We start from the raw sequence: 19,636 nt of genomic DNA on the forward strand, positions 1-19,636 counted from the left end.
TTTTAATAAATACTTTAAACTTTTGATACTGGTAGTGCTTCTCTGTACCACATAGACCTCCACCATCTTGGACACATTATTCTAAGAGGATGCCAGGGGGAAGGCAGGCAGTTGGCAAGTGGCTATTCCTCCAAGGGTGCACAGGGTAATAAACTCCCTATGGTGACCAGGCACTGGACAGCAGGAGACACAGGGGCAAGGCCTCAGAAGTTGGAAGGGGAGCTGGGAGTCCTGACCCTCCCAGTGGGCAATTCATCCAGGTGGTGGTAGTGAGTTACCAGAGAGAGAGAGAAGCCTCTCCACATGTTGAGAAAAACCATGGAGGGCAGGATGGAATAGGGCCTGCAGGCCAGAGCAGGCCTTTCCCGCCACAAAGACAATGAACCCCCAATCCGGGTTTAACAAGGACCTTGGATTCCTGACTCATTGTAGAACAGCTAGATTTGAGTCCAGTAGCGCCTTAGAGACCAACAAGATTTTCGTGGTATGAGCTTTCAAGAGTCAAAGCTCCTTTTGTCATATATCTGAAGATCTTGGTGGTCTCTAGGTGCTACTGGACTTGAATCTAGCTGTTCTACTCCAGACCAACATGGCTACCCTCTGAAACCAACTCTCGGTAGTGTTCGCTCACATACTCCACACCTTATGGCTGTAAATTTGTTCCACTATCTCATTTCATCCTGCTTCGTATTTAATGTTTATTCTACTCTGCCGTTGGTGGTGGGAAACACCTCACATCTATTCTAGGTGAACATTCTCTTCTGATCAGATTTTGGGCGATTTCTCACTAGAGCTGCCTCGCGGCACAGCGCCGTTTGCCCCAGCACAAACATGTCAATTTCACACCCGAGGCTGCGGGGCTGCATTTGACTCGGGGCTTCGCCCGATTTCCTCCGCAGTTTCATGATCCTCAAAAACCAGGATCACGAAACTGTGGAGGAAATCTGGCGAAGCCTCGAGTCAAAATGCAGCCCCGGAGCTTCGGGTGTGAAATTGACATGTTTGTGTCAAGGCAAACAGCGCTGTGCTGCGAGGCAGCTCTAGTGAGAAATCGCCCTTTGTTTTACACCACCCTTTCTGTATAACTTTTTCTCCCCTTCTGCTGGATGTACACTTCTATCCACCTGTGGAAGTGAACTCTGACTCTCAAAAGCTTATGTGGAAACAAATTGTGTTAGTCTTTAAGGTGTTCCTGGAATCCTGTATAATTTTGCTACAAGAGACTAACACAGCTATTCCTCTAGAATTATTTGCCTTTAATGATATATGTTCAGAATGGAAAGGCAACAAGCAGAGATAATGAGTAGACAACTTGCAGGTTCTTTACTTTTCCTTTTCTTCTTTGTCCTGAGCCAAAGATCTGCCCAGACAATTTCTCTCTCTTTTTAACTTACAGCTCTTCAGTGATGTTGCCTACAAAGCTAGAGACAGAGATGATCTGATAGCAGGAATTGATGAGTTTCTGGATGAGGTCATTGTTCTTCCACCGGGAGAGTGGGATCCAAACATCAGGATAGAACCGCCCAAGAAATTGCCCTCTGCTGATAAGAGGTAAGGGAGCTCGGTTTCATAATGTTACCTAATGTATGGCCAGAACTACAGATAGCTTTACAAGGGGATTAGAAATATTCATGGAGGATAGATCCATCAACTACTACTAGCCATGGTGACCAAGGGGAATCTTTATGTTCAGAAGCAGGAGGCCTTGTAATACCAGTGGCTCAGCAGCAATGTCAGGGCATGCCTTGGCTGCTATACTCTGTTTGTTGGTCCCCTAAGAGAACTGGTTGGATGCTGTGTGAAATAGGAAGTGGCACTAGATGGATCACTGGTCTGATCCAGCAGGTCTCTTTTTAGGTTCTGATCCACAGTCAGTAAAACAAACATAGGAGAATTTGCCACGCAAAAGGCACGAATGTCGGGCAGATTTTCAGGGTGCGATCACACCGCAACATCTGGGAAGTGTAGCGCACGCGTAGCCAACCTGTGGCATCCCGCCGGAGATGCGGAGTTAAAAAGTACCAAGGAAAGTGCACTAGTATTCAGAAAACACGCAGCACAGGTGGGCCTCTGATCGTGGGAGCGCTAGTATCCCGTGGCATCTGGCGCCCATCCACATCCTGTCGCAAACCGGATGTTTTTTGTAAGCCCATGCGCACAAACACGAAACTGAAAGCAGTGCTGCTCCGCGGAACTGCACATGCACACAAACGCGAAACGCTTGTGTGATCGTGCCACTTCTTTGCCACGCTGCAGCATCGCCATGTGATTGCCAGCTAACAGCCTAAGCACGGAGACTCAGGGGACTGTGTGATCGGGCTACCGCACTTTATTTTGCTCCGGGGCAAACAGCCACACCTCCCTCCTGCGTTATCTGGCCCGTCTGACCGGGGCCATATTTTGGTTTTATACATTATAACTGTCATTGCTTTCTCCAAAGATCACTTTCAATTTAAAATGCCCTGCAATGTGGTCCAGACCTCTCTAAATTTCTAAACAGCCTATGACTGGGGAGAGGCTGTGGCTCAGTGATAAACCATCTGCTTGATATGCAGAAGGTCCCAGGTTCAATCCCCAGCATCTGCAGTTAAGGGGATCGGAATGTAGGTGCTGTGAAAAACCTAAGACTCTGGAGAGGTGCTGCTAGTCTGAGTAGACAATACTGATCTTGATGGACCAAAAGGTGTGATTTGGTAGATGGCAGCTTCATGTGTTTATGTGCTCGCAAAGGCGAAATGAGATCAGGAAATGTTTCATTAAACAACTGCTTACAATGATGACACAGAAGGGAATATGAACTTGTAATTTCAAAAAGTTATATTGTGAGTAGCCAGAAGGAAGCAATTCAGTTCATGGTCTTGCTGTGCGGAGACAGGACATTAAAGGTTTGTAAAAAGGATAGAGAACTATATGAAGCACGGTGCAGAACCACCGTTCTAATGCCACTTCCAGCTTATTACAGAAGAGCAATACCAGAGCAGCATGAAAGGGCCATTGTGTGGAAGCAATCTAGGTTTATTAACACTCTCTGCTTTTTGTATAGAAAATCTGTGTTTTCACTGAGTGAAGCAGGGCAGATGAACGGCACGGCTGGTGGAGCAGGAGGAGGCGGTGGTGGAGGAGGAGGTGGCAGCGGCAGTGAAGATGAAGAGATGCCAGCTGTGCATGAAATTGGGGAGGAGCTTATTTGGACTGGAAGGTGAGCAATTTCTCTTTATGCAACAAGAGGTATGGAAGGCAGATGATCTGAAATTACACAGAAAACAGGGGATGAGGTCCAGCAGAAAGAGTGACTTATTAGACATTATCTCTCCACCAGGCTCATGTCTAACACTTAGGTTCAGCTGAGGAGAAAATGTCCTTAGGGGACAGAGTACTAGGGATGTGAAAAATTTTGTGGAAATGCATTTGATAGTTGAACTTGCCATGTTGAGCATGCCCTGACGACTATGTCATCAGATGTGAGCTGATCACTGGGTCTGTTTGGCTCAGTATGGACTTGAATGCTTGCCAATAGGTTCGCACTGGGTATGCTCGCAAAATTGCATATGTATCAAAATTCTGCCAATGAAATTAGCAATGATTAATATTTCTGAAGACTATTTATACAAATACTGAGCAGCCCACTGAAAAGTCATCTCCCTGTTTGTGACTGGTGAACAGGATGTTAAGCCGAACTAGAGGATGTTCAAGCATCCCTACAGAGAGATAATCCACAGGCAAGGGAGTATTATGCACATCTAGTTTGGTCTTGGGAGTAGTATGCACATCTAGTTTGGTCTTGTGCTACTTCAGAATTGGGAAATGTGTTTGAATGCTCTCCCATGAAAAAAAGATTTCCCAGGATGTGGAAAGTTAGCATTCCAAACTTCCTCCTGGTGTGTTAATTTCTATGTTCAGGATTTTTAAAGATGTACAATAGCATTTTACAAAGGCAACCGACCTGCAATCCAATTGTATGAAACTCAGAAAGTTAAGATAAGCTTACAAATAAATGTGTATGCAATGCTTGGGGGAAATCTACGATGACAGAAAGAGAGAGAAGCAAAACTTGGAGAGGTCTGAGATTCCTGTGCTCAGTATAGTTCCTTGGAACTCCCCATTGCTATCAGAATACATTAATCTATCCAAAGTGGCTTGAGGTGCATAATATATTCAAACCACAGACCTTGGATTTGATACATCATTTGTATTAAGTTAGTTTGGAGTGTGCACAGGCTCATCTGTCATTTTTATCAGGTTTTGTGGTGGCCTGTATTTGGATATCAAGAGAAAGCTTCCTTGGTTCCCCAGTGATTTCTATGAGGCCTTTCATATCCAGTCTATCTCTGCCATCCTCTTCATCTATCTTGGCTGCATCACAAATGCTATAACATTTGGTGGCTTGCTAGGAGATGCTACAGAAAACTACCAGGTACGTTTGGGTCAAAATGGAGGGTTGAAATACAGACAGTATTACATAATCACTAGCACTGGGCTTGTGATATTTGGGTTCCTAATGACTCAAAGCCTGAGAGGTAAGTCATAGTAGGGTTTGGTAGAACTCAAGTAGACTGGGTTCTACTGAGGCTTTGCCGTTTCCCAATCCAGATAGCATACTCACCTTGCATCCTGCTCGACCTTCAGTAAGGGTGAAGACAAATGTAATAAGAAAAGGAACATCCTCCTCCATATTTATCACCCGTACTATGAGCCAGTTTGCAGTTGGAATGACCAAAGTACACATTAAAGATGAAGGCTTTTGGGTTTAGAAAAGACAGCTAAGGTGGAGGGACACATGATAGAGGTTTATAAAATTATGCATGGTGGAGAAAGTAGAGAGAAGTGTTTCTCCCTCCTCTGTAAGGCTAAATCTTGGGGGCACCCAATGAATTTGATGGGCAGTAGATGCAGGATGGACAAAAGGAAGTACTACTTTGTTCAATGAGCAATTAAATTGTCGTGTTCACTGTTAGTAAGCCTAGTGATGGACACAAGCATAGATGGCTTTAAGAGGTTATTAAACCATTCCATCAATGGCTACCAGCCATGGTGAGTAACGGGAACCTCCATACTCAGAGGCAGTAAACCTCTGAGACCCAGTGCTAGGAGGCAACATCTGGGGAGGGCCTTTGTCCTATGTTGTGTTTATTGGCCCTCCAGGGCAGCTGGACTAAATAAGAGGATCAATGGTCTGATCCAGCCATGCTTTTCTTATGCTAAATATAGGGAGCAGGTCTACTTAGAAATAAATCCTATTTTGTTCAGTGTGGATTACTCCCAGGAAAGTGTTCTGAGGCTTGTACCCATTGTGTCTGTAGTTAGTTTTGCCTCGTCTCTCTGTCTGTTTAATGTATGCTGCCTATATATTTATTTGTTTATACTTAAATGCATTAATTTTAAAAAGATATACTCTAGAAAGTGATAAACTAGTCAGAGGAAGGGGGAGTTGGTGACATTGTAGAGTTGGGCAGACCAATCAACATTGTACACTTGCAGCACCATGCTTTTTTCCAGAGATCACCCTGCAGAGGAAAAATGTATTTGGAATGAACGCAAAGATGACAGAGTGGTCCGGTGCGCTAAAAATGTCTTCACCCCCAAACCCCACAGTCTGTAACATGGTAATTGCGCCTTATCAAAAGACAAGTGATTTTTAAAAAAGATGTAGGCATAACTGCAATATTACACAGTCTAGCTAGCAGGAGAAACACATTTTCTTTTGGACTTCAGATTAAGGCAGGATAAATCTTGTGGGACTGAGGGTATATGAGTGTGCGAATGCGTTTGGTCTGTGTTCATTATATGGGTTAGGGATTCTCTGGACAGACCTGGCTGCCTAAGCAACCTATGTGACCTCTCAGCTTTCCTAGTGACATTGCTCTCATGATTTTTTGGTGGCACCTTATAAATAAAAATGGCATCTAAGGACATTTATCAATATGATATTTTTCCCACACCAGGGTGTCATGGAGAGTTTCCTCGGTACAGCGATGGCAGGTGCAGTGTTCTGTTTTTTTGCTGGACAGCCTCTCATTATCCTAAGCAGTACTGGACCCATCCTTATCTTTGAAAAGCTGCTCTATGATTTTAGCAAGTGAGTGAAAGAATTTTTACATATTTGAGAACGGAAATCACAAGAACAGACCCAAGCTTCAGCTGTTGATTCTTTGTTCAAAATGTCATTGCATAGCTTCCTTTCTATTATCCACCCCCAATAACGCCCCCTGCACTAGATTGAGAAGGAGGGGATAGCTAGCTACCTACAGTACCTTTAAGTCTGTGGGGCTGGATGCATCACATCCTAAAGTACTCAAGAAACTAACTGATGGACTCTTAGAACTTCTGTCAGTCGATAACAGATAATATATTAGAAAAGATTATAAAGTTATCACTTTGTAAGTATCTTGAAAACAATGCACAGATTAGAAGAAGCTAACGTAGATTTGTAATGAATAAATCCTGTCTGACCAATATATAAATATATATATCCCCCCTTTTCTTCTCCTTGGCCCCCAGGACATCAGAAAAACCCTGCGGCCATCCCAAGTTTCTGCCTGGTAACACCAAACATGAAATATTACAAAACAGTCTGTTCAAGATTATTCAAATGCATTAGCTATAAACAACGCAGTTCAAATACTCCAGTCAGAACTGACCAATTCATGAAATGTAGCATCATAGAAAGTCCCAATCAATAAAATGTGTAACAGCATAAAAGAGATTTGTTTGTGTTGTGCAACAGCCTAAAAAAATAGCAGCACCATTCAGTTCCTTAAGCATATCACCCCTCTTCAAACAAACCTAACCAATTCACGATATGTACCATCATGAAGTGGGCCCTGGCCCAAAAGCCATCCAGCTATCCTCGACTAGAGCTAGGGCTTTTTTTACCCTGGCTCCCGTCTGATGTCACTGTCTACTGGTGACATCCGTGCCCTGTGGGACTTGAGAGTTCCACAGGGCTGGTAAAACAGAGAATAGCGATGGTTTATCATCATATCTGGCCCTGATCTGCCCCCCATAAGAGGAGTTAATAATTACTTATGCCATCAGAATGTTCTTAAGATTTAATTTAACTTAAATGGGTTTTAGACTAAATTGTGTTTTGAATTTGAATTTAGACTAAATTGTGTTTTAAACTATGTTGTACACTGCCCTGGGCCCTTTGGGGGAAGGCGGTATAGAAATACAAAAATAAATAAGTCCATAGGTACATAAAGAGAGCCTTTTAATGAAATGAAGCAGCCTAAAAGATGGGGAGGAAGCTCAGACTTCTACTCTATTTTATTGTAAGCTATATGTTATAAAAAGAAAGTGAAAAATGTATATGGTAGTAGAGAGCAGAAAACTTCTAAAAATGGCAAAAGATAACAAAGTGGAGAAAAAATAAAAACATTTCTACAGTGATTGGTTGCAGATATAAATTTAGGTAGTGTTGTAAAGCTGACATGCTTTGCAGTTCCTTCCTTTGCTCAAGGTATAGTTCAAAAATGGGATCTGGTTGTGCAACTTCCAAAGGAGAAGGAGGAAGTTCAGCTGTGTTGGGTGGACCCCACTGAGGACCTCTAGAGGGCTTCAAGTTCAGCTCCAAGTACTTTTTGCTCTAGCAACAACAACCAACTAACTCCTAATGAATGGACTGAAAAGTTTCAGTGATGATTGAATGGAAAGTGTGTGCTTGTATCCAATGAGGGAAAGAATTAAAACAGCCAACATCAAGGAGTAATGAAAAGGAGCTTCATTTGAATCAAGCGCCTCTGAATGACTGCTGTCATTAATTTGCTAGAGATCAGATCAAGAAATGGTCTGGCCTGAAAGGGAAAGACTCTTCCAGGAAATTTTAACATTTGTATAATTAAAATATCACTTAAACTGGGAAGGGTTTGGCCTCTAAACAACTGGCATTCAGTGGCAGCCAAGTGCTGGGCTTTGAGGCACATGGAATACATTATTTTTATTAGAACTTCTGGTGGTTCCCAATTACAGGGGCAATGACATAGACTATATGGAGTTCCGCCTCTGGATCGGCTTGCACTCTGCTCTCCAGTGCCTTATTCTGGTGGCTACAGATGCCAGCTTCATTATAAAGTACATCACACGTTTCACCGAGGAGGGATTTTCCACTCTCATTAGCTTCATCTTCATCTATGATGCCATTAAGAAGATGATCGGAGCCTTTAACTACTATCCCATCAATTCAGATTTCAAACCAGACTATGTGACCATGTATAAATGTGAATGCATTGCCCCAGACCCAGGTGAGTACAAGTCCTGCTTTTTACATTGCACCTACTGCTCATGCCACACAGTTGTGTAGCTGTTTCGTGTCGTGTGTTTAAACAATTGGATTTCAGATGGATCTTTTCAAATAGAGAGCTGGGTTGAGATGAAAGCCAAATTCTTGCTTTGTTTACACCCCAGTGCAGGGAGTGGCCACATGATGTTGCAATGAGCTCATGGCCACAGCGGCAATGTTGCCATGGAGAAGGGCTATGAGGGAGGCACATAATATAGCAGAACCCAAATATGGGTTTTAATATAACCAAAACCTAAATATAGTTGGTCTTACATACTTAATGTAAACATTTCAAGTATTAAATAATCAAGTAATTATAATAAGATAATTGCAAGTATCTGGCAACACAATCCTATGCAGAGCTTCTCCAGACCCATTGCAATCAGTGGGCTTAAACCGGATTCACTCTGCATAGGATTGTACTGTGAGGGCATAGGACTGTACTGCATAGAATTGTACTGGGGATTAAAATGGGCTATAGGTATAGAGATGAATGCAGTTCCAAGCAGAATCAGGCTCCTGGGGGCTTTAAAAATGCCTTTCCCAAAGTTGCTGTGTGACTGCAGGAAAGGGTTTTGGGTCCAGGGTATCCCAACCAAAAAAACAGGAACTCCAATGGAAAAACATAATAGATTGCCAGTCTTCCAGTCCTAGATCCTGGCCTCTGTCCTTCACTCCCGGAGGAGAAAAAATGGGGGGTGGGAAGTGATGTGACTTCCAGCTGTGTCCAAAAGTGATGTCAAAATGCTCTAGGAATTTCTTAAAACTCCATGGTTTTTACCATAGACAGCGAAGAATTCCTAGAATGTTGTGATGTCTCTCTGTCCCCCCCCCCCATTTCTGTTCCCACTATAGTGAAGAGCCTGGCTGGAAATCCTAGTTCAGAGACAAAATTATTTTGATCTAGTGTTGCCAACCTCCAGATGGTAGCTGGAGATCTCCTGGGATTACATCTGATCTCCAGGTGACAGAGATCAGTTCACCTGGAGAAAATGGCTGCTTTGGAAGGTGGACTGTATGGCATTATACCCCATAGAAGTCTCTCCCCTCCTCAACCCCATCCTCCTCAGGCTCCACCCCCAACATCTTCAGGCATTTCCCAACCCAGAGCTGGCAACCTTAAAGCATCATATTCTCCTAGGGCAACCACTATAGCAGGAGACTTTCTGTCCCGGGCCTCATCAGCTTTTCTCCTTGTGAAGAAGGAAGGAGGTGTCTTCTCTGACTACTCATAAAGGCTATGCTGAAAACCATGGGGCCTGCATGTACCAAAGCCAAGTGGGGCTTGGTGCTGTAGCACAGAAGGGAACTGGGTGAGACTAGGTGAAAAAGCTGGCAGGATCCAACCTGTGTTTTCTATATGCCCTGGATGTATTCACAAAGTGTATTCAGTATGCAGAGACTAAGATGCCACTCTCTCCCACACTCAAATTTGAACCTTTTATTTGCTGAAGGAGTGCTTCAGAACTGAAATACAGATGTTGTAGAATTTTAATCCATCCTCCTGCAAATACTGGAAAAGTTAAAAGGGCTTTCTTCACTTTTTCTGATTCTCATCTTGGATTTTCAAAAATCTAAAAATATCTCAATTTACAGTTTCGGAATTTGGAAGTAATTTTCTTTCACACAGTTTTGTTCATACAGAATTTGGTTCTGCCATAGCAAATAGAGAATGTTTAATTCTAAGCTAATACCCTGCTGTGGAAGATGAAACCAAATTATTTTTTTCTAGAGCCGAGATGTACTCTTCTTTGTCAGTGGTTGTACTGTAGAAGGCTATTATCCAAGCTTGTTCTACCCACCAAAAGAAGTTGTGCTGAGTGTTTTCTTGAATGCATATGCTTGCTTGAAATTAGCCAGAGACTGTGTACAAAGTATTGAAAAGGGAATAGGATGATCTCATGTTAAGATTTAAGCAGGGAATGCTAATGCTCAGAAGATCTTATGAAAAGTCAAACCAAAGTCGATGATGGAAGGGCTGTGGATGGATCTCCAGCATGTTATTTCTTGTGAAACAGTATCATTTGGGGAACAGTTCAGATCAGGCCATAGCACAGGAGGAAGGCAGGTAGCTCATTCTCCTTGCACTGTTCTCTCAACTTCAGTTCCCTCCTACCACTGATATGCTATTTGTTCTGTAGGGGGGAAACATGAAAGCATAAGAGCAACTGTACTGAAATCAGACCAGTGATACATCTAGACCAGCATCCTATTTCACATAACAGTAGGGTTTCTGGCCACCCCCAAGAGCATGGGGGCAGGGACTGTGGAAATCAATATTGCACAATGCAGTGACATCTCCTGGAAATATCATCACAGCATTTCACAACACTCTTGGAATTTACCATAGAGATTTGGGAAATGCCTAGAGTGTTGCACAATGCCAGTCCCCCCTCCTATTTAGCTCCTACTGGTCCATCGGGGAGGGGCTGTGGCTCAGTGGATGAGCCTCTGATTTGCATACTGATGGTTCCAGATTCAATCCCTGGTATCTCCAGTTAAAAAGGACCAGGCAGCCAGTAATGTGAAAGACTTCAGCCTGAGACCCTGGAGAACCACTACCAGACTGAGTAGACAATACTGACCTTGATGGACAAAGGGTTTGATTCAGTATAAGGCAGCTCCATGTGTACATCAAGCAGCAGTGGGAGCCCAGAGCCAGAGATGATACACAGCAGCCAACAAGATGCATCTGCATATGGAGACCAATGCCTTCCTCTTCCCAGCATTTCTATTCAGAGCAGGGGTAAACATGGGTTTCCATTTAGTCCCTGTGGCTAATAATCACCAATGGATCAGCCATGCATTTGTCTGTTCCCCTTTTTAAAGCCAGCGACACCAGTGACCCCACCTTTGGCATACACAAAGTCAACAATGGGGCCACCAGGGCTTTTCCACTTGATTGGTTTTCATTTGCTGTTATTATTCATATATTGTAGAGACTTCTGACATCTTTCATCAAAGTACTGTCACAGGAATATCTCATTCTTACAGAATATATTGAAACACACACACACACACACAAATCTGATTCTTTCCTTGCTTTAGTGTGTTTGAGGTTATTTGATGTATTATGTGGAATGTGGTTGCATTAGTGTTAGGGAGCCCAATTGGATAGCACCTGTGATGTGGTGGCAAACTATTCCCCTTTGAGAACTTAAAAAAAATTCTTTGTTCTTGCACTGGCTATTAAATCTGTATAGAGCAGTTCATAGTTCACAAGGGCCAAGTGACATTCTGTCCATGGAAAGCTGTTATTAGTGCTAAGGAGCATTTTCCCCAACTGGGCACTAAAAGTAGTCTTCAGCCTCTCCTGTGGTATTTGTACATATGTAATGGCCATTAGTTTGTTATGGTAAGCAGAGGAGCCATTTTTATTCTTAGAAGATGGTCTTAGCTATTTCCAGTTTCGTAGCACCAGTTTGTTGCACCAAGCAATGTATCTTTGCAGATCTTATCATAATGGTTTTCTCACTGCAGCCCTAAAAAGGCAAGCTAGGCTGAGAGACAGTGATAAGCCCAAGATCACCTAGTGAACTTCACTAGGCTTAGAATAACTGAGATTTGGACCTGGCATCACCTCCCACAACCAAATGCAACACTTTGTTCGCTGTACCATACAGCCTGTTCACATTTTTCATGCACAGAAGGTGCTTAGTTTACACATGGGATCTGCCACTTGTCTTGCCAACATCAGCCAGGTACTCCAGTGCAATGATATCTTTTGTACGTGGCACTTAATGATCCCTGACTGCAAAGGCTTCCTCTTGCATATTAACAGAGGAAGCAGAGTTTCAGGTAAATTCTTCTGAGTGCATAACTCTGCTTCGTCCATTGAAATAAATGGAACAGCCCACTCCACAAGAGTTCTATGTGTGCAATGGAGTACGTGCAACACTAGAGATCAGTTTTCACAGCTGTTGTGTCCAGTCCAGAACAAGCTGACAAGGACTGCAATCCAACATAGCAAACACCGGGGTTCTTTTTGTACGTAATTCTCACAATGAGCCACCATTCTAATCTCAGTGGCTGTGGCAAACCGAGATCTGTTTCCAAATACCTAGAAAGCGTGGGGTAGAATTTGGTTCTTATATTATCAAAGGGAGGTGGGACGTTTGGCCTACGCAACACAGTTCTGTCTGTTATATTCTGAGCATCATAGAACAGAGTTTGAGCCACCCTGAGATCAGTTTGCCAGTCACTGAAAGTGGCTCACTAGCAGACTAAGATCATTTAATACACAATATCTCCCCAAGCTTCTGTATGTTGCTGTGATGATTCCCTCCTCTGCTTGTCCTGAACTGAACTGGATGCCTGGACAAAAACACTTTAATTATGCTATTTTATGTTTCTGCTCCAGGTGGCCAAATATGGTCTCCAGTTTAAACTTCTCTCTCCTTTTTCTGTTGAGAGTGTATGTTATAATCTCCTCTTGGTCCTCTTAATTTTTTTAATTTATTTTTTTTGCTAGTAATGATTTTTGATTACTGTAACTGATTTGTACCATATTTGTCTCTGCTGCACACATCTATTTGGCTGCTTTCAATCTCAAGTGAGTATCATTTTATAAATATTAAAATAATTTAATATTTGATACTCTTATCTTTTTTGTTTTTAGAAATATTACCTTGATCACTACTTCAGTGTACACAGCCCACATAAAGATCTTAATGGGCTGTCTCATTTAAAACAAACAAATAAAAATCTCAAAAGAAACCATCCAAAATACAGCCAATGCTACAATGTTCTTTAAGCTGGGTGATAAAACAGTAGAAGTCAAAAACTGTCTCTGGTTCTGGAAAAGCTGAAGGTTGTGGAGAGAAACATTGTCAGATAACCCTATAAACATGCTGGGAACAAACAGAAGCAAACGTTACATCTGCTCAGTTTTGCTTTACCTTTTCCCAGTAGTAGAATGCTTATTCTGTAGCCTCCAAACTCTGACTCTAACCAGCACTCACTTCTCCTTTGTTAACCATCCATTTACCACTGCTGCTGTAAGATACTGAAGACATTTGTCCGCTTCGGAAATCACTAGCTTAATTAAGGTCAGGGCTATTTTTGGGCAGGAACGCACGGGAACGGAGTTCCAGCTGGCTCCCAAATTGGCCACGCCCAGCAGGAACTCATTAGCATAATAGGCCACACCCAACAGCAGAAACTCATTAGGAGTGGCTACATTAGGGGTGTGTGGCCTAACATGCAAAGGAGTTCCTGCTACAAAAAAAGCCCTGGGTTTTGACAACAAACAAGGTAAACAGAATAAGAAGCAAAAGGTGGGTGTGGCTGGATAACCACACTTCTGGAAGCATGTGGGTGCGGCCTAATGTGCTAATGAGCTGTGCTGTCAGGGGTGTGGCCCAATATGCTAATGAGTTCCTGCTGTTGGGTGTGGCCTATTATGCTAATGAGTTCCTGCTGGGTTTTTTCTACAAAAAGAGCCCTGAAAGGTTGCAGTCACATGTGCCAGAAAAAGGGGGAGGGCGAGGCTATTTCCTTCAGAGGAATTTGACCCGCAGTTCCACAATCACACAGTCCTTTGAAGCTATGGGCACAGTCCGCCACGGTGTGATCAGACGCAACTGCGGGTGAGTCGGGGGGGTTTCTTGCTGTTTGTTTCCGATGCGCTTAAATGAGGAATCGATGAATCGCACCTTTGCACTGAGGGCTCCCTATGGAGTCTGCGATGGTGCACATACTGAGAAGGGGGGGAAAACAACAGCAAGGAGTCAGGATGGCCTGATCAGACTGTCCTGATGCCATGAGAGCATGGTGGAGCTATCAGATAGGGGAAAGTCTGTCCATGGCCCATCGCAACCCATTTTCTACCGGATTTTTCCCGGTGTCTTTTATCTCCACTTCTGCAGCGGAGCAAAGTGGGTTGCCGACGGCTGTGGGGCACTTCCCAAATGTTGTTGTCTAATCACGCCCTTTAAATTTGCCTGGCATTTGTGCCTATGGCAGGTCTAATTATGTGTGTGATCACAGCCAAAATGCTGCAGCAGTTGCTTCTTAATATAAGTCACAGAAGGATTTACCCTTCTGCAGGAAATTCCTCATGTTAGCATTCTTGTCCAATAAGGGCTATTATTTTTTTGCCCAAAACTTAATTTCCCCTTTTGCAACTCTTGCCATTCTGTAGTATTGATCAAGAATGACTTTAAGTACTTGTAATTCACAAAGCAAGGAGAAAGCAGGTATTCCAAGTGGTCTAGTGTCCAAGAACATCAGGTGGGAGAGTCCAATGAAGGAAATCCAGGTGGAGCTGCAGTATGGCTGTCTGGTTAGCCAAGATGTGGAGGAAACAAGTGGGCAGGTTCAAAGTTTTTGTGACCGTCTCTGGTGATTTGGAGGCTATGGCTACAGTAGTACAGACTATACCGGCTGAGGCAGCAAAGGCAGCTGGCAGGAGGTTGCCTGCAAGAGGTGTAGGTGAGTGCTGAGCTCATCTTTGACCATCAGCAGTGGACACTTAGGGAGAGGTGGTAGGAAAGTGAAGGCTAAGGTGGATACCGCATTGGTTCCATTTCCATCTGTCGCAGCCAGTGTTCCCTCTAAGCTGAGTTAGTGTGAGCTACCTCACATTTTTTAGCCTCCGGCTCACAGATTTTTCTCTTCGCTCAGGAAGGATGGCTCCAGAGCAAACTAATTTACTCAGTAGCCGAATTGCTTGCTCACAACTTTAATGCCAGGAGCTCACAAAGTAGAATATTTGCTCGCAAGACTCCATAGCTTAGAGGGAACATTGGGCAGCCCATTAATTCTTCCTATGACTGGAAACATTTACTTGAACAAGGTGAAACAGGTTTTGAGGAAAGCACTGACTTAACGGGGATCTATGATTTAATTTCTATTTGCAAAAGCACATCGTTTGAGATCGTCTGGGATAGAATTTTAGAGAAGGATTTGAAGTATTGTTTTGTTTGCCATAACCAGTGCAGCTATTTAAAATTTCTGCTTATATTTTTCCACTGAAAGACAGCATTTTTGTATTCTTGGTGTATTTTTTTTTCTTGGAAAAATTGGTCAGGAAAGGATAGAAAGACCTCTCTGTCCTGCAGTGGGAATCCAAGATGACAGATGAAGAATGATCCCTAGAGAAAGATGACACCACTGAACATAGGTTTTGTGAGATGTAGGGATGCTTGTTCAAAAAAAAGGGTGGTGCTAATTTCCAAAACCCTAGAGATTCTTACTAAAGGAGAAAACCAAGCTTAACACAATGGTGTAATTTTTTTAAAAAAGTTTATCATGCTTATACAAGAGGAAATCAGTGGGTTCTTCCTTTTCTGGAAGGCAAATGCAATACCAAACTTGGTGTTGCCACCTTCTACTAGGTCATAAAAGCAGACCTGTTCTAATTCAACATTTTGTAAATTTTGGGAAGTGTGATCTTTATGACCTGAAATGTGATTGTTTTGACACAGTGGAATGCTCAAGAGTGAAGTGCAGTGGACAATTATGGAGAACTGGGGGGAGTGGAATTGATGTGTCCTATTGGAGTGGCTTGATCTGAAGGGAAAGCTTGCAGTTATGTGCCTGCCCAACACAAAATTGCCTGCTGTTCCGTATGGTGATCCTCAACATAGCACTTACCATTGTGTAGGTGGTTCCTACTACCACTTTCCACAAAGCATCACTTCCTCAAGGCAAAAAAACCCCATTCCTGGTTTTATTCTACCTCACCGGAGCAGAAAGTGCTTCAGGAGAGCATCCATTCAGAAACATCCATCACAGGAGGTGCTTGACTTGGAATTTAACACGTTGCGACTGACTCCAGCCCCCATGGCAAACATTTTGTAGTTGGCTATGTCCCCCACCCCCCAGCAGCTATGGTGGCACAAACTAGCATTTTCATGGGTAATTTTGGTTGGCATTCTGGACAGAAATGTGAAACCTGTGAAGATCCCTGCCATTATTTCCTCTTCACAGTTGGAAAGGCTACAGGCCCTCGATCCGAACTGAAATATTGCCTTTCAGCCACAGAGACTGTAGGAGTCCTTTACACTCCTTCGCTATTAGTGGAGACACACTACTTTGTTCTATTCAGAAACATTCTTTGGGCTTCTATCTGATAACACTTTCTGAAATCACCAAAGTACACACTAAAGATGGGGGCTTTGGGGTTTAGAAAAGACAGCTAAGGTGGAGGGACACATGATAGAGGTTTATAAAATTATCCAGTCAATAGGCCATATACATGGTAGGGCTGCCAAGTGGGGGTGGGGGGCAGGTAAACCCCCGCTTCGGAGGCCCGATTTCCGCTGTTGTGGAATCAGGCCCCGGGAGGAACTCCGCCCCTCGAAGCGCAGCGTGGCTGCGTCACCAGAGGTGACGCAACCACGTCAATCACGTTGGGGGCGTGGCCCCGATCGTCGTAGGGAAAACTCTATGGTTTTCCCTCCGATGATCGGGGCCACGCCTTCAACGTGGTCGATGTCGCGCGTCACTTCCGGTGATGTGCTGCCGGCGCGCGTGCGCGCATCTTCGGACAGCTCTTAGAGCCCAGCAAGGCTCCCCCACCGGTAAGCAAATTAGACTTGCCAACCCTAATACATGGAGTTAATCAGGTAGACGTTTATGCTGGAGTTAGAACAAGGGCTTATACTCCAGCATTTAAACCTCTTTCATGCAGGGAGGCCTTTCATTTTTGATCCACCAGTAGGTCTCTAATTCTGTGATCCTCAGCTTCCTTACATGACATTTAGGTAGATTCAGGTGGGTAGTAGCCATGTTGGTCTGAAGTAGTAGAAGAAAGCTGGAGTCCAGTGGCACCTTTAAGACTAACAAAGCCTTATTCAAGATATAAGCTTTCGTGTGCAAGCACACTTCTTCAGATATAGTGAATATTTAGGTAGAGTTCTCTAAATGCTGCAAGATGCATATGCATTGTGATGAGACAATGCAGTAAATGAACAGGGATTCTGGCTTTCTGCTGGCAATAAAATGGCAACATTTAAAATAGTTGAAGCCAGTGAGAGCTTTCAGTACAATTTAGAGTGAAACGTTTCCTTTTTAATATATATTTTTTAAAATCTTAACCAACTCCTTTTCTGCAGTGAATACAACATTGTTCAATGCTTCAGTCCCACTGGCACCAAACAACACTAACCTTTCTATGGTAAGTAGCTGGGTTTTTTCCTCTCCTCTAAACCAGTGGTTCCCAACACTTTTGGCACGGTGCACCACAAAATTTACTTGGTATGATGACCATCCAGGGCCAGCCAAAGGAATTTTGGCACCTGAGGTTGCCCATCTAGTCCAGCACTGCATTTTGTACAGTGACCAAACAGATGTTGGGGAAAACCCACAAACATCACACAAAGGGTACAACTGCCCCCAAGCAAGTGGCATTCCATTTTCCTCTCCTCCTAGCTACTACTGTAAAGTCTCTAGCTGCTGGACAGATTCTGCCCCCCCCCCCATTGTTGCAAAGGTAGCCAGTAGGCAAGAATGTGAGACACAAAGAGAGAAAGAATGATGCAAAGGGAAGGAGCAGCCGTTAGGGAGGGCTGGCCGGTGTGACCCCCTTTCAGAAGCTTCACAACCCACTGTTGGGTCCCAACCCACAGTGCTCTAAATGCATGCATATTTATTTTGGTGGAGTTTGTTAAACCAGCCACCAGTTCACTGAGTAGTCCTTGGCAAGCACACTAGCTGAGAAAACTATGTTCAACTAACAGTCATTTCTGTTGACCTATTTGAACTTTGACCACTATTGCCTCAGTAGATTTGGGTACTAGTTCAACCTAGAGGATGTTTTTCCATTGACTGAGCAGAAGCTGTAGTTATTGTCTGGTTTATTGGAGGGGGGGAGTATTTTGCTTGCATGCCTGGAAGTTATGGTAGACGCCCCCCTAGTGGGGCTAGGATATTTTCAGAGATGTGGGTTGTTAATCTGTTTCTACATCCTAGCCCTGGTATTCCTTGGAGGTCGCCCTTCCAAGTACTTGCCAGGGTTGGCCCTGATTAGCTTTTGAGTTCTGATGAGATTGGGCTTGCCTGGGCTATCCAGGTCAGGGCTGTGTTGTCTGGGTTAGAAGCCTGGAGCTACTCTTGTAAATGGGTGCTTTGCACCATGATTTCAAGAATCATGAACAGAAACTGAGCAGATCATGCATGAAATCATTGCTAAATCATTCAAATTAATTACGGTCTTCAAAAATAATGGTCAAACTTGTTGAAGAATGTGAATATACATTTTGATAATCTTTTTTTAAAAACCTCCATCCCCAAACTTATGTGTTAATATGAAATTCTGTTAATGTCACTGTTAAGTTTTTTAAGTGTTCAAACAAGTCATCCATCTGCCACATTTTTAGGTGAGAGCTCAATGGCCCTTCAGTTTTTTATGACTCAGTATTTGCCTTGACAATAAAGATGAATAATTGCTCAGTAGACTAATAATATTATGTTTTATTTCCTTCCACTCTTCAACTCCAAGTACAACACTATTAATGTCACAGCTCTGGACTGGACCCAGCTGAGCAAGAAGGAATGTCTGAAGTACGGTGGAAGTCTGGTGGGGAAATCCTGTAAATTCATCCCTGACTTGGCCCTCATGTCATTCATTCTTTTCTTTGGAACCTATTCCATGACTTTGACCCTGAAAAAATTCAAGTTCAGTCGCTATTTTCCTACAAAGGTAAGGGGGAAAAAACCCAAAAACAGAGCCTCTAAATGACAGGTGTTGGTTTTTAGCCAGAAAATGCAAGTCAGTCCTCCAGAAGAAGTGCACTGAGGAACTTGACAACCACTGCTGAGCACCAGTTCGGCAGTCAAATCTGTGGGATGGGGATCAATTCAGATCAAAGAACATGATGTGGAAGAGGAAATCTCTGTGCTCAAACGGAGTCCAACGATTGATGCACACATACATGTTCATCAGATCCATCTACCTGGCTACTTCACAAATGTATGTGATGTCATCTCTCCCCTCCCCCCCTTTGGGGGAGGCAAGCTGGCTAAAACGTATGGGGTGATTGAGCTGATATGTGGGTACACTGAGTAAATACAGAGCCTACTAAAGGTAAAGGTTTCCCTTGCTCGAAAGCCAGTCGAGTCCAACTCTAGGGTTGCGGTGCTCATCTCTGTTTCAAAGCCAAAGAGCCAGCACTGTCCAAAGACATTTCCGTGGTCATGTGGCGGGCATGACTAAACACCAAGGCGCACGGAACACTGTTACCTTCCCACCGAAGCAGTACCTATTTATCTACTTGCAATTTCTTGCTTTCGAACTGCTAGATTGGCAGGAGCTGGAACTAGAGACGGGAGCTCACTCCGTCATGCGGCACCCGGGTCTTGAACTGCTGAACTACCGACCTTCCACAGCCTGCAGTTCAGCGTCTTAACCACTTG

The 19,636-nt window shown here is 43.6% G+C and overlaps 1 protein-coding gene across 1 annotated transcript in view; it reads left to right on the plus strand.

Moving 5' to 3' along the window:
- SLC4A5 (solute carrier family 4 (sodium bicarbonate cotransporter), member 5) overlaps positions 1–19,636 on the plus strand; it is a 91,090-nt gene that overhangs the window by 54,907 nt on the left and 16,547 nt on the right. The window contains exons 9-15 of the mRNA XM_015421086.1: positions 1,397–1,551; positions 3,044–3,199; positions 4,240–4,414; positions 5,943–6,076; positions 7,969–8,240; positions 17,338–17,399; positions 18,723–18,923. Of these exons, the coding sequence (XP_015276572.1) occupies positions 1,397–1,551; positions 3,044–3,199; positions 4,240–4,414; positions 5,943–6,076; positions 7,969–8,240; positions 17,338–17,399; positions 18,723–18,923 (1,155 nt within the window). The remainder of the gene's footprint in view (positions 1–1,396; positions 1,552–3,043; positions 3,200–4,239; positions 4,415–5,942; positions 6,077–7,968; positions 8,241–17,337; positions 17,400–18,722; positions 18,924–19,636) is intronic.

The sequence above is a fragment of the Gekko japonicus genome, unplaced genomic scaffold (assembly GCF_001447785.1).
Source record: "Gekko japonicus isolate JY-2015 unplaced genomic scaffold, Gekko_japonicus_V1.1 scaffold13, whole genome shotgun sequence".
Lineage (NCBI taxonomy): Eukaryota > Metazoa > Chordata > Lepidosauria > Squamata > Gekkonidae > Gekko > Gekko japonicus.